The 13,935-nt window shown below is 39.0% G+C and overlaps 1 protein-coding gene across 1 annotated transcript in view; it reads right to left on the reverse strand.

Annotated features, from left to right (window-relative positions):
- Positions 1-13,935, reverse strand: part of tspan7b (tetraspanin 7b) — a 319,697-nt gene that overhangs the window by 40,415 nt on the left and 265,347 nt on the right. The window contains exons 2-3 of the mRNA XM_028799788.2: positions 13,575-13,763; positions 4,180-4,254 (exon numbers count right to left, since the gene is read on the reverse strand). Of these exons, the coding sequence (XP_028655621.1) occupies positions 4,180-4,254; positions 13,575-13,763 (264 nt within the window). The remainder of the gene's footprint in view (positions 1-4,179; positions 4,255-13,574; positions 13,764-13,935) is intronic.

Below are 13,935 nucleotides of genomic sequence, written 5' to 3' on the forward strand. Positions count from 1 at the left end.
ATGTTCCTGCACACCTCTTACAAGTGGACAGCTTGAAAGATTTGATTAAAAATGCCTTGTATGCAATGTATTTAACAAAATCCAAGGGCTGTGTTGGAGTTAAAAGTACTTGTACAAGATTTCAGCCTTCAAGTCACTGGGGCTACAGAGCCTGAATAATATCTATCCAATCATTCTTAATGAAAGAAATGTCTGTTTACACCATCAGGATCTAAAAAACAGTTTACAACAAAGGATCATCAGAGATCATTCACCAGTTGTCATATAATCCTGAGATCTTAACATTTTAGAAGGTGTCCTATAAAGATGAAACTGATAGAGACACATGCTTCAAAGTAGAAACTAGGGGAACATGTTCCCCTTCGGAAAACTGATGCACAATGGTCAGTGGACAGACAGAAATTCTTTACATAAAGAAGCCAACGAAGTAAAAGGAATACTCCAGTAACTAACCAAAGCAGAGAAGAATATCCCTCATATATCTATAGTATGTTAACACAACTGGGGCTGTGGGCAAAATTGGAGAGCATATCTAGGGGTTCTAAAAGTGGAGTAAATAAGCAGTTCATGTTCATTACTGGTCCTTAGATGATGGGGCTCACCAGCATACCACAAACAATAGAATAATCAACAATATTAAGGATTGAAACAGCCATTATCTACTATATAATTTTGCCATTTAGCATGAACTCTGCATTATGGTTCTTTAAAACACTTTAAAAACTCTTGTTACATACAGAAGATTCAGAAAATACTCAGACCCTTTCAGTTTCTGCATGCTTTATTGTGTTGTAGATTTACTTTTAAATGGATAAATTTGTCATTTTTGCTCGTTGATCGACATTCAGTAACCCATAATAACAAAGTGAAAACATGTTTTCAGAAAGGTTTGAAAATTTATTAAAAATCAAAACCTGAAATCTCTCATTTTAAAAGTATTTTGTCCCTTTGCTGTGGCATTTCAGATTGTAGTCAGGTGCATCCTATTTGCATTAATTATCATTGAAATGTGTCTAGAACTTGGCTGGAGTCTACCCTTTGGAAAACAGAATTGATTGGACAGTTTAGACAGACACACACCTACTGTATATATATGAGGTCCAACAATTCACATTGTATGTCTGGACAAAATTTAAACCTTGAACTCCAAGGTGCTCTCTCTAGACAACTGTGATAAAACTGTCAGGAGGCACAGACCAAGCCAAGGGTATAAAACCATTTCTAAAGCATTGAGTATTCCCAGGAACACTGTGACATCAATAATTGTGAACTTAAAGAAGTTTGAAGCCACCAGGACTCTTCCTAGTTTCGGTTGTCTGGCCAAACTGAATAACTGGGCAAGAAAGGTGTTGATTAGGGAGGTGACTAAGAACCCAATGATCACTCTAATAGAGCTTCAAAAGTCCTCTTCTGAAATGGGAGGACATTGTGGGTAGGACAACCATCTCAACAGCACTCCATTAGTCAGGCCTTTATGGCAGAATGGCAAGATGGAAAACACTCTTGAGAAAAAGGCATATGACAACCCACATGGATTTTGCCAAATGGCATTTAGAGGACTCTGAGAACATGCAAAAACTAAACACTTGGGACAGAATTTCAAGCACTATGTCTGATAAAGACCAAACACTGCTCATCACCCTACTAATACCATGCATATGGTGAAGCATGCCGACGGAAGCATCATGCTATAGACTGCTTTTCAATGGCAGGTACAGGGATCCTGGTCAATTCTGAGGGAAGGAAAAATGCAGCCCAATACAGAGAGGTCCTTGAAGAAAACCTACTCCATAGTGTATGCGACCTTAGACTGGGCCAACGGTTCACCTTTCAGCACAACAATGAACAAAGCTTACAGTCAAGACAACACTGGAGTGGGCTTGAGACCAGTCTTCCAATGTTCTTGAGTGGCCTAGCCAAAGTCTATGTGTGGAAATACCTGAAGATGGCAGTTTATAGATGCTTCCCATTCAATCTAACAGAGTTTCAGATGATTTTCCAGGAGGAATGGGATAAACTGCCCAAATACAGGTGAGCAAACCTTGTAGAGACTTACTCAAGAAGACTATAATTGCTGACAAAGGGTCTTCTACAAAATACTGAATTAAGGGTATGAATACTTTATGACGAGAAATATTAGTGTTTGCTTATGAATTTGCGAACCTTGCAGAACACATGCTTTCAATTTGTCATTATGGGTTACTGAATGTAGATTGATGGGCAAAAATGGCAAATTCATCCATTTAAAATTAAATCTACAACACAATACAGTGTGCAGAAACTGAAAGGGTCCCAATACTTTCTGAATCCACTGTATAATCAAAGAAGTTAATATTAATGTGTTTTTCTTTAAAGCTATTAACTCATTTTAATTTTACATATTCCTTTAAAGAAGGCTCCTATTGACATTTAGATGAAGATTAAATAAGATGTGACTCTTTAACTTGATGTACTTATGCCTGGATATCGAAAAGAAATGTATGGTTGTTGCTGCTGTAACAGTGACCTAATCCACTGCCTGCTGTCTGAGGCATTAGCACAGGGAATAAAAGCTCCCTTGTGTGCTGAGACTGAGTGATAATGAATGAGATCACGGGGGGAGCGGGGTCCGCAAAGGGGGTTTCAATGTGTACAGTAAAATCACCAGTGTCTGAGCAAGTCTACTGTACGTCAATTAACTCTTGAAACTGACTATGTTGTATGATTGTACAAAAATTGACCTGCAGTTTACTTTTGTACTCATTCTTCACTTGTTTACTTTTTACAATATACTAAGTACTGTAAATATCTTAAGAAAAAAGAAATGTGAATCCTTTTATAGATGCTAAAATAATAGGAGACTGATGATTTGGCTTGGCCACTGCCTGTGAGAAGTTGGCACCTTCTTCACATTTCTACATTTGCTTGCCGCCAATTACTCTTATTTACCATCCACTCTGTAAATGTGACAATAAACTTGACGTGGAACCCCTTCAAGGCATGCATGTTAGATTAACTGGTGATTATAAATGGGTCCCGTGTATAGACTGGCACCCACTCCAGGGCAGGTTCCTGTCTTGCGCCTGACATGCTGTAGCACTTGGCAACCCTGAATTAGGTTACAGAGGTTTGAGAATGTTTAGGTTGTCACAAGCGGCTGGGGGACAGACCCAGCCGGGATGCCTGGATGGACCGGGAGGTGGCGTATTTGTCCTCCGGGCCACGAGGGGGCAACCGCCCTGGATCTGGAGAAGAGCAAGGAGGCTCAAGCCCATTGGGGCACGTGGCCACCGCCAGGGGGCACCCCGAGTCTCAGAGAGCCCGAGAAACATTTATTTCTGCCATACCCGGGAACATGGAGGATGATCCTTCCAGGGACGCCCGGAGTGCTTCTGGGTGCTCTCCTGACACTTCCGCCACACCAGGAAGTGTCGTCAGATGGAGCACCTGGAGCCCATCCGGGTCATTACAAAAGGGGCCGCCTCCCTACAATCAGGGAGCTAGAGTCGGGAGTGGGAGCAGGACAAGGCTCCCGTGGAGAGAGGAAAGGCGGCCCACGGACAGTGAGAGAGAAGCCCGGAGTAGGGGTGATTGGTGCTGGGGGCACAGTTTACTGTGCGGGACTGTGTTTATTGGTGATTAATAAAATGTGTGATTTGGATAAAGATGTGGTCTCAGTCTGGTGGTGTCCGGGCATGTCTCACAAGGTGTATAATTTAGTCATTTTGTATGTGCAAGGGCTGTTTTGTAAAGTGATTCATATTGGTGAGGACATTCCAGACACTGAACAACTGATTGACTGATCAATTGATCAATCAATCAAAGGGTAACTTATAGTGCAGCAGATCACAGCATTGATGTTGTGTGTCTGAAACAATCTGGGTTAAGTAGGCACCATATAAGGAACTAGCTTTGGAACACTCCTAGCATTTGTTGCTACAAAGATAAGCTCAGACTTTCATGAACCTGAATTGGACAGTCGGGTAAAAAAAATGAATGTGTGGACAACCAGTTTAACGGAAAACATAACAAGCACAATATGAAACTATCCATCTTGTTTTGGACAGGTAAGAAATCAAAAGATAAAGAGAAGAAGAAAAATGTTGTAAAAGAATGCAATTAGAAAACACATAATGTTTGAATAATGACAGACCACAATAAATACTCATTTAGTAAATTTAATACATAAGGGATACCTACTTCATGCCGGAAAACAAAGCCAGAAATGCCAGCGACTAGCTCAGCCAGGAACACCAAGGAAAGGAACATTGCATACTAAAAAAAAAACACATGGAAAAAATGAAGTGAGTATACAGCAATATGAAAATTATAGCAGCAAGACAACATGTCAGGCTACCACAAGCTTCAGAGTCCCTGATTTCATTTCCAGGCCAAACAATGTCAATGTAGAGTTTGTGTGTTCTTCCCTTATCATGTGGTATTTCTATGAATAGTAAATTTTCCTCTCACATTTCAAAGACGTGCATTTTCACTTAATGGGCCCAGTCTGAGTGAACCTGGGTATGTTTATGTGTTTGTGTGCTTTGCAAGTTTTTCCCACCTTGTTCCAGATGCTAGAACATTTTTTGGTTCTCCATGACCTTTGAATAGAAAGAACAGGTTAAAAAATGATAAATGGACTTTTTAAATTTAACCATTATGTATGGGTGTATACTGGAGAAGTCCGTAAAATATGTAATGCTACTGTATTTGCACATTTTTTAAAAATAGGGTCAGGCGAAATGATGCTACATAGGCAAAGACCTTAATTCTACAGAAACTTCACTTTTCTTGTCTTGAGCTACATGCACTGCTCTTTAAAATCTTTGGAATTCAAATGCGTATGCAGATGCCAAACATTTTTTTTTTTCATTAATGGTTACACTTTATGCCCTTATACAAGTGCTTTGTCTCTTCAAGGCACATGCTATCAAGGGCACAGGGGAGACCACTATGAAGTGTGATTGATGCCTCAGATATTGTCTTCAACAAATCTTACGTAGGCATCTGAAGTTTGAGGATTCAGAGACATCCAGGCAGGGCACCTGAAAGTAGAGGGACCATAGCACCACCCAAGAAAGTTGTAGGGAAAGATGAGAAATGCCCCTTGATCTTTATATCCCTTCCAGAGTCAAAACATGTAATAATACAACTGGAATAAAATTATCTTTCAGCATATGTCGCTGTGGCACTGACAATGATGCAGACAGCTGGATAACTTGGCACTTGTATTATGCCACTCAGTGATGTTTATCAGCCTGCCCTGTTTCTTTTGTGCACTGTTGCTTGTCATTTTTCATGAACGAGTCAACCCCAGAGAAACTACATCTTGAACAGAGGGTTGCTCAGATCAGATGGTTATGCAGTATACATTTCACAATTCCTAAATTATGGTGTTTACAGTAGATAAGGCAACTTGGATGAATCTTTAGAGATAAGATCACTAGTGGAATTAAGAATTCAGCCATACAGCTGGGGGCACAATCTTAAGATCATTCATTCATTTTCTGAACCCACTTATTCTAATTTCAAGGTTGCAGGATTCACAAGCTCTTCCGGGCAATATTGGTCCAAAAAGAAGAAAACACCTCTAAGCACATACAAACCCACACTCACTTAATCATGAATCAATCTAAACTGTATGTTTTTGGACTTGTAAGAAAACACACACAGACACAGAGAGATCACACAAAGCATACTCTGGAAATGACTGGACATTCGATAAAGAGGTGTCTGCAGTTAGCACATTTGAATGGATGTCACCACCAAATTTTCCAATATTCTATAGTAAAATAACTCATAACCAAACCAAGGAATTAATGATAGGTGCAGATAATGTTATCAGTTTGACCCACTGCACTGTGTCTCCTTCTAATAATAATAATAATAATAATAATAATAATTCTTTATTTATTAATCGCATACATAGTTATACAGGACAACACGCAGTGAAATGCATCTTTTCGCATACCCCTTGGGGTCAGAGCGCAGGGTCAGCCATTGTACAGCGCCCCTGGAGTTCTTATCCATTGGTTAAAATAATTTTAAAAAAAGCATGAAAATTGTGTTTCTTTGTTTGCAGTGGATAATCTATGAATTGTTTATACTTTATTTTTAAGTTCAGCAACATTTAATATATTTCTTTCTACTGCACTGCACTGGCATTCTTATATTTAATATACAGCCATATGTGCGTCTATTTCATCTTCCCATCATTTGTTTTGGAAAGCACTGTGTCAGAAGGCTTATTTTGGAAGGCACTTTATAAAATAAAAAATTAATTAACCGTGAAGAAGAAACCAAAAAGAAAATTGGCTTAGCTCAGGATTTTGCGATGGTTAAAATACAACAAAGTGTTTTTGGGCCAACAAATTAAGTCAGCTTACGTATTTTCTTTTGTTCCAAGTGAAATTCACACACGGCTAATAAGAAAGCAGGCTGGCACAAGCATGTTGAAGCTGAGCATCGTGCAAAAACCCGTTCCACCGCCTGCTATCAGAAGGTATCAGCCACAACTGTTGAGTCTTAGAGCTGTTGAGCTACTATTAAAATGCCAAGTGTTGGCGGCATTAAACAGAGAGGGGCAGCCGTGTTGATCGCCTGTGTGCATTGCTAACAGCATTGGGTTTGTTTCTGTGTCAAACAATATTTAATTTCCCAGCAGCTGTATGAATTGGGAGTTCCTATTTTACAGTGTCTTGACAATGGCAGATAATGGGAATGCCAGCTATAGTGTAAGTGCTTGTGACATGTTAATAGCACCCCTGACACAAACCCCCCCACCTACATTTCTCACTCCTGATGGCTGATGGCAGTTTCCCACTTCTTTCTAGCTACACTCTGATTCTATTCTAGGCTTGTGCTGCTAATCAGCTGTAAAAATGGGAAAAAAAGATTTTTTTTTTTCAACTCACTCTCATCTGGTTGTATGCATAGAAATCACATTCTGTCCACGTCTGAGCTCATTTTAATGGCAGATCAGAAGAAAGCAAGGCAGTTACAGAGAGATACGGAAATGAGGAGCTTTCAACTCTCTTTCTAAATGCATTAACTGTTTCATTTAAATCCTTAAAAACAAGGATGGCTTCTAGACCCACACCTGACCCTACACAAATGTTTACCGGACTTAATGTGGACTGCTCTGAACAGCATTTTAATTATTGTGAAAGATGCTATACAACATAAAAATTTGATTGATTGAGCTCTGGTGCTTCCATTGTTATGCATATTAAAGTAAATTCAAAAAATGAAAGCTGGTGAAACCATGTAATAATATAATGAATGCTGTCAGGGCATGACAATACTTACCTGTTCTGAGAAGTGAACCAAAATCACAGACCCCCAGGATTCTCAAGTAGGAAAGCAAATATATTACTGCCTCCAAAACATCTACTTTTAAGTAAATGAGGTAGATTTCTGCACATGTTTGCTATCAGATCTTCTCTAATTCTGTATTTACTCCATAACTCAATAGCCTTACAAAATTAGACACTTTTGCCCTCCCCAACAGTGGCGGCTCGTGTATAGGCACTGTGGAACTGCAGCACCCCCTATTTCCACTTGATATTATCGATAAAATTTAATATAATCAGTCCTTTTTTCTTTTAATTCTTTCTTTATACTTGTACAATATATAATCTTTAAGCTTCATGTCAGTAGCCATCCCCCAGTTTATGAAAAAGATACTAAAATCTTTGTATGGAACTGTGCGCTACACAGTTCCAGCGACGTGGTGTTTGGCTGTTGTGCGCAAATAGGAAGCTGCAAGCGAGGCAGCGAGGGAGAGAGAGCACTGTCGCTCCTGCAGTGCCGACCCTGGCGTGCTGGTGGAAGGTAGTGTTCTTTTTTTTTACTCCACGTGTGTTATGCTTAAAAACCGTGTACCATATTCTTGAATGTGATAAAGTGTAGAATTAGATTATTATCCTGCTTCCAGCTATTCTATTTGATTAATTTTTTTTCGGTTTCTGAATAAATTTTCTTTTTATACATGTTTGTTTCCTTTTACACAATTTTAAAACAAAGGCTAAAAATTTTCTGGAGCAGCACCCCCACTAAGTTTAGCTACGAGCCGCCACTGCTCCCCAATCCCACAACGCAGCACAAAGTAGAAAAGAGACAGCAAGAAAAGAAGGGAAACTAAGCCCTACATGAGAAGGGCAGAGCCACTAACATGCTATGATAGATGTACCTAAAAATGTAAAAAGTTGTATACAAGCAAACACTTAACTGAGATGGACCTAAGAAGCACTGTAGATCCCAGGATGGAGTAGAAGAGTTCTTTGTAGGCCATTTGGGGCCAATAGAGGTATAATTATTTAGGTTCTACTAATCTCTTTTGTGTTGGGTTAAAGGCCTCCCCATTAGCCACTGGGACCTCAAACAACATCTTACCTCCACTATACCAGAATATAGCCCTGGTAAAAGGGTGTGATTAATCGTAAAGCAAAGTAAACCTCACATGGGACAAGACCAAACAATCATTACGGCCATGTCAGGCATTGCAAAACTGAGATGGGGTAAAGGAAAGTGAAGTTTTAGTGTTTCCTATTGGTACAAGAATACAAGGAACAGGGCTGAAGGACTTCAGACGTGGTTTGTCAGTGATGACTTAGACTTGGGATGAAGGATTGGGGTACAAACCCAACAATCCCCCAGTAGTGGATAACAAAAAATGATAGTAACCAAAAAGTTACTAGTAATCACCTGCATAATTTCTGTTCCTTCTCTTTAGTATGTTTTCTAAGATTGGGCAGTCCTTCTCTCTGCTTTAGAGCCGTTAGATTGATCACTCTCTTCCATTCTCTGGCCTAATATATAGCAGATGGCGAGGATGGGGTAGGGCTTCCAGACCCTGGGGCATAGTTAGGAATTATCCTGGTTTTGCCTATCATAGCTGTAGGTAAGAGGGGAGAGGTTGCTAACAATGACACCCCTCCCTTTTTCCAGAATGGAACCACTTACGTTGACAGAACCTTAAAGGTGTCTTCAAGGTGCACACGTGTGACACTGTTGTATGAATTAGGCAAGCTAAAATGCAACGATATATGTGTGTATTTGGGGGGGGGGGGGGGGCTATTAAACATATAAAGGCATAGGGAGTCATTACCGTAAAACTGTTTATCTATTTTATTGATAGAATTATATGAGCTAGAATGTTGGAGATGGTTTAGTTTTTTTTTTTATTTAAACCAGTAACTTAGTAGATAAGATAAGAAAAAGCATGTTGCTTTCATAGTCACTGATTATACAGTAATAAGTGAACAAAATGTGGCCCTATATTTGAACAGATTCTGAGAATGGATAGAAACAAGGATGGATAGATTGAAGAATCGAGGCTTTTAAGAGCCTAGCTGAGCTGCACATTTAGGAAATGAACATCAGGCATCACTAGGTTACTAAAGGTAACGGTGGTAGCGGCAGCAGCATTGTGCAGTTTTATTCCCTACACCAGCTACATTGGCCGCGTGAAGTAAGAAGGTAGGGCATTACAGTCATAAAATACCAGTCAAGTTCAATACAACACAGCTGAATGTGTTACAAGATCAACAAGAAAAAGACAATTTTAGCTGAAGGGCAGGATACAGTTTTATAGAAGGCCATTTTACCTTAAGGTCTGATGCATGTCTTGCTTTCATCAATTAGCTCAGGGGTGTGTGTGAGCACATAAAATTTTATTAGTCCAATGTTTCTCAAGTCTGTTGCTTGTGACCCAGTCTTTGTAATGAGTTTCATTGTAAGTGAGCATTTAATCACTGAGGGTCAATTACAAAAAAAAAACTTTTGAAATTAGTTTGGAGCTACGAATAAATTTGGGGACTAATGCAAACAGTATATTCCTGAGATTATTATCAATTCTGAGACCAACAGCAATGGAAAAAATCAGGGGATCTTAGTTGTCTGCTTATCAGATATTTAGTACTTGGCTAAGGAGTAAGGCTTGTTTTTATTCTATGAAACAGGAGATAAAGATTGGCTGTGGGGCATTATTGAAATATGTAATACAAAATCCTAAAGGGTGAATGGTCATGAGAGTATTGCTTAGGTAGGGAGAGTCAATCTGTATCATAACAGAGTAAATGAATGAAAATAAATCTCTCTTCTCAATCAGTTTCTGTTTTGTACCATCTGCACTTTACCTACAACCTCTTGCATATCCTTCACTACTCTGTACGTGTGACAATACTACTGCTGCTACTACTACTACTACTACATCTTCAACTACCTCATTCTTCCTTCTGTTTTTTGGTGTTCCTGTTCTTTTTTCTCTTAGCAGCTACATCACTAATGTTCTCCTCTAGTAATCTACTTTCCTCTTGTCTCCATACAGTATCCCACTGGAGTCTTCTTTCCTGCATTTTCCACCACATCCCTTCTACTTTTAGGCTTTCCCGTAATATAACTATTTTCTACCCTATCCATTTTGTTCATCCCACACATCCATCACATCTCTTTCATCTCTTGAACATTTATTCTTTCTGTCTAGTTGTTATCCAAATTTGTAAACTACACCACATAGCTGGTCTCACTACCATCTTGTATATTTTCCTTTTATCTTGGCAGCTATCCTTTTGTCACAGAGTATTCTGCTGCACTCAATACAGTCGTGCCATTCTACTCGAAAATGGATTTCAAAATTGTATGTAAAAATTGTCAAGACACTTTAAAAAGTAACTGCCAATAACAATGGTAGATTAATAATTAAATATGTTGCATAAGAGTGTGAAAGAAGCTTACATTTTAATGTGAAATTAAGTTAATGTAGGAACATCAGTATATATGGTTCATTAAACTTGTCAAGGGGTGGAGTAAAGACACAACTGAGGTCAGTATTGTCTTCAAACACAAAATGTATGGTTGCACTGAAAAACAAGCACTGGACAGTGGAGGAACTGGTATGACAATTCCTGTTTTGGATATACTTTGGCTTTTTCAACTGGCAGATTTCAGGTGGTGGGCCTCCAGCCAGAAAGTCTTCTCATTCTAAAGAGAAGTGTAGTGTTTTCTGGGAAAGCTGAAAGATGAAGCAGGCCTTTAGAATGTTTTCTATATTTAGTCTGTTTGCAGATTCAAGCAGCTTCTGATTCACATGGGAATCAACCTTGAGCTTGAATAATAATGATTTAGTAACATCCTGTGTTTTCAGAAACCATTTGCATTTGTAGCAGAAAGAAAGCCAGGTGTACATTTATTTTGGGCAAGACTTGGAGGAGAGCCTGGCAGCCTTCTATTAAGACTTATTTCAAAAAGAGAGTTTTCAGTTCTGTTGGTGCTTTGTTGCAAAAATGGAGCATTTACTTCAGTTGCTTTTCTGACACTTCTGAAAAGAGTTCAACTCAGTTGCAAAAATGGACACCTTCAGAGGTGTCTAGGACACTTAAATGAAGTGTTCAATTTGTTGCTGCTGGACACTTTCCAAGGAGCTCTGTCTCTGGCAAGAAACTTATCTTTTTATTTTTTGATTAAGGATATATAATCTGTGACTACGGAACCTGACCTCCTGGAGCTCCTGCTGATATGAAGACTGATATGTATAATTTATTGTATTGTTTATACTTGCTGCTATTGGTTTTCATGCAGATACATCTAAATTTTACATGAAAACTTAAATTAGTACTGAGCTGAGAGCTATATTGTTTATTCCTTGTCTAACTGCGTTCTCTTTAGGGCTCAATGGGACGACACTGTGAAGCCCTCTAATAGTGGTAAACTGGGTTGAAATAAAGAACAAAAGAAATTTTATAAATGAGAAGAGACCATTCAGACCATCAAGATTGTTTGTTTTGCTAATAGCTAAGCTGTCCCAGTATCTCATCCAGAAAACTTCTTAAAAGATGACAAGGTTTCTGCTTCAAATACAGTACATGTCTTGGTAGTTTGTTCAAGACTCCCAAAACTCACTGCATAAAGAAGTGATTCATGACTTCAGTCATAAATGCACTTCCCCTTAATTTCCACTGGTGTCCTTAAGTATGTGATTCACTGTTTAGTTGAAAGAATTCTGCTGGATATATTTTATCAATGCCTTTTAGAATTCTGAAGACCTGGATTAGGTCCTCTGTTCAATACTAAAAAAGTTTAATTCTCAGATTCTGTCAAAGTTTGACATGTCTGTAAGTCATAGGATTCACCTAGTTGCTCTGCACAGGTTAAGTGAAGCTTTGAAAGAAAGACAGTCCCAGTGTGCGAAGCAGCCTGCTAAAGAGACCCCCAGGGTTTAATATGCAGGGTACAATGGAAAGAGTGAGATAGGTTAAAGGTTACACGCAACAGTTCTATGGCTGATTTTCAAATTTCTTCCTATTTTCCAATAAGAAAAGAACCAAAAAGGTTAGTTGGTATCATTCATGTTGGGTGCATCTGATAATACAATAAAATAAATCCAAATTCCTGCTGAGTCACACTTTGGGGAGATCCAAGATAAGGCAAATCCCTCATGTGCATGGTTCCTTTCAGTGGACTAATTGCAGTGTCAGCTGGTGGTTAAATTGTAATAGTGGCACACGTTTGATCCCTTGATATAAGAAAACCAACATTAGAATACCACAGGATAGCCAATGAGGTCCATCCTTTTATGGAGACATCTATAAATGGACAAGTAAATTCCTGATACAGATCTAGGCACATGAAAGTAAATTCTGCTTAATACAGAGGCCTCTTCACTCTGTGGATCTTGGTCCAAAAGTTGGATGAGACAAACAAGCTATGTGGAGTACAGCTTCTCCAGTGGCTAATTTGAAACATCTATGAATCACAAAGGAGCTGGCACTAGCCAGAATCCCACTGTCACATTTTTAGTACATTTTGATCATCTGTGAATCAGGATTGTGTAAATAAAATAACATAATAAAGCAATCATAATATATATACAGTATATGTAACAGAAGATGCAGTGCATAACCCTCTTAACTATCTTTAGCCTTGCTGTTCAATGTGACCACCTCTTACATCACTTAAATATTTGACAGTCTTTTCTCTCATGACAATTTTTGAGGAACAAACAAGCAGTTTAGTTTTAACTCGCCACTAAAAAGAAATGACTGAGATTTATCTAATCCACTCTCTGGGAAGCTAGAGGTTCATCTTGAACAAGATGGAACCTAGCTCCAGACAGAATGGCAGTCCATTGTATACTATTATTTATGAATGTACGCTGGGGCAGATGCTGCTGCGTGTGAAGAGAGCACATGCAGAGACCCCAATTAGACAGCATAAGCAAACTGCACCTTAAATCAACACATTTGCTTTTGACCACAGATGTGGTTGCTACATCAACAGATGAAGAACTTTGAGATTTTTTTTTAATAAAAGAAAAAAATAAATCGCCAGTCGACAACCCTGATTGCCATTCAGCCTCACAGCATGTCTTTGGTTGAGAGAATGATACCTCTTTTGAATGTATAGCTCATTAGGGTTAAAATATATGCAAGATTACAGAATGGAAAACAGGCTCCAATCAGTGCTACACTTGATGAGCAGTCCTGATGACCGCAACCAACGACATTTTCTTGCATTAAAATTCAATTTCTAACACCCACCAGAGCAAATGAAACCATGTCCCCTCAAAGTATTTAAATGAGTTATCAGTCACTTACCAGCTTCAGCATCCATGGGCTGCCACGACATGTTGCAAAGCAACCAAACAGGCCAAACACGATAATAGTAGTTCCAGTCCCGATCAAGACATAAGGCGCGTTAGTAGAGTTTTCAGCGATTAGTGAAATGTAAGTTCCCAATGTAAGTTTTCCCCATAATCCAACTGCCAGTAGGATGGCTCCAGTAATCTAGAAGGAAAAAAAAGAGGACCATAATCAGAGCTGCAGCTCATTAGCCATCATTTCAGTACCACCAACTTGTTATTAAAACCTGACAGTCAAAACACTGATAATTCAAACAAATGCTCTTGGACAGCTGTTAAAACTCCTAATAAGTTCCCATGTCTGCTCTTTGTCTGCA

The sequence above is a fragment of the Erpetoichthys calabaricus genome, chromosome 4 (genome assembly GCF_900747795.2).
Source record: "Erpetoichthys calabaricus chromosome 4, fErpCal1.3, whole genome shotgun sequence".
Taxonomy (NCBI): Eukaryota; Metazoa; Chordata; class Cladistia; order Polypteriformes; family Polypteridae; genus Erpetoichthys; species Erpetoichthys calabaricus.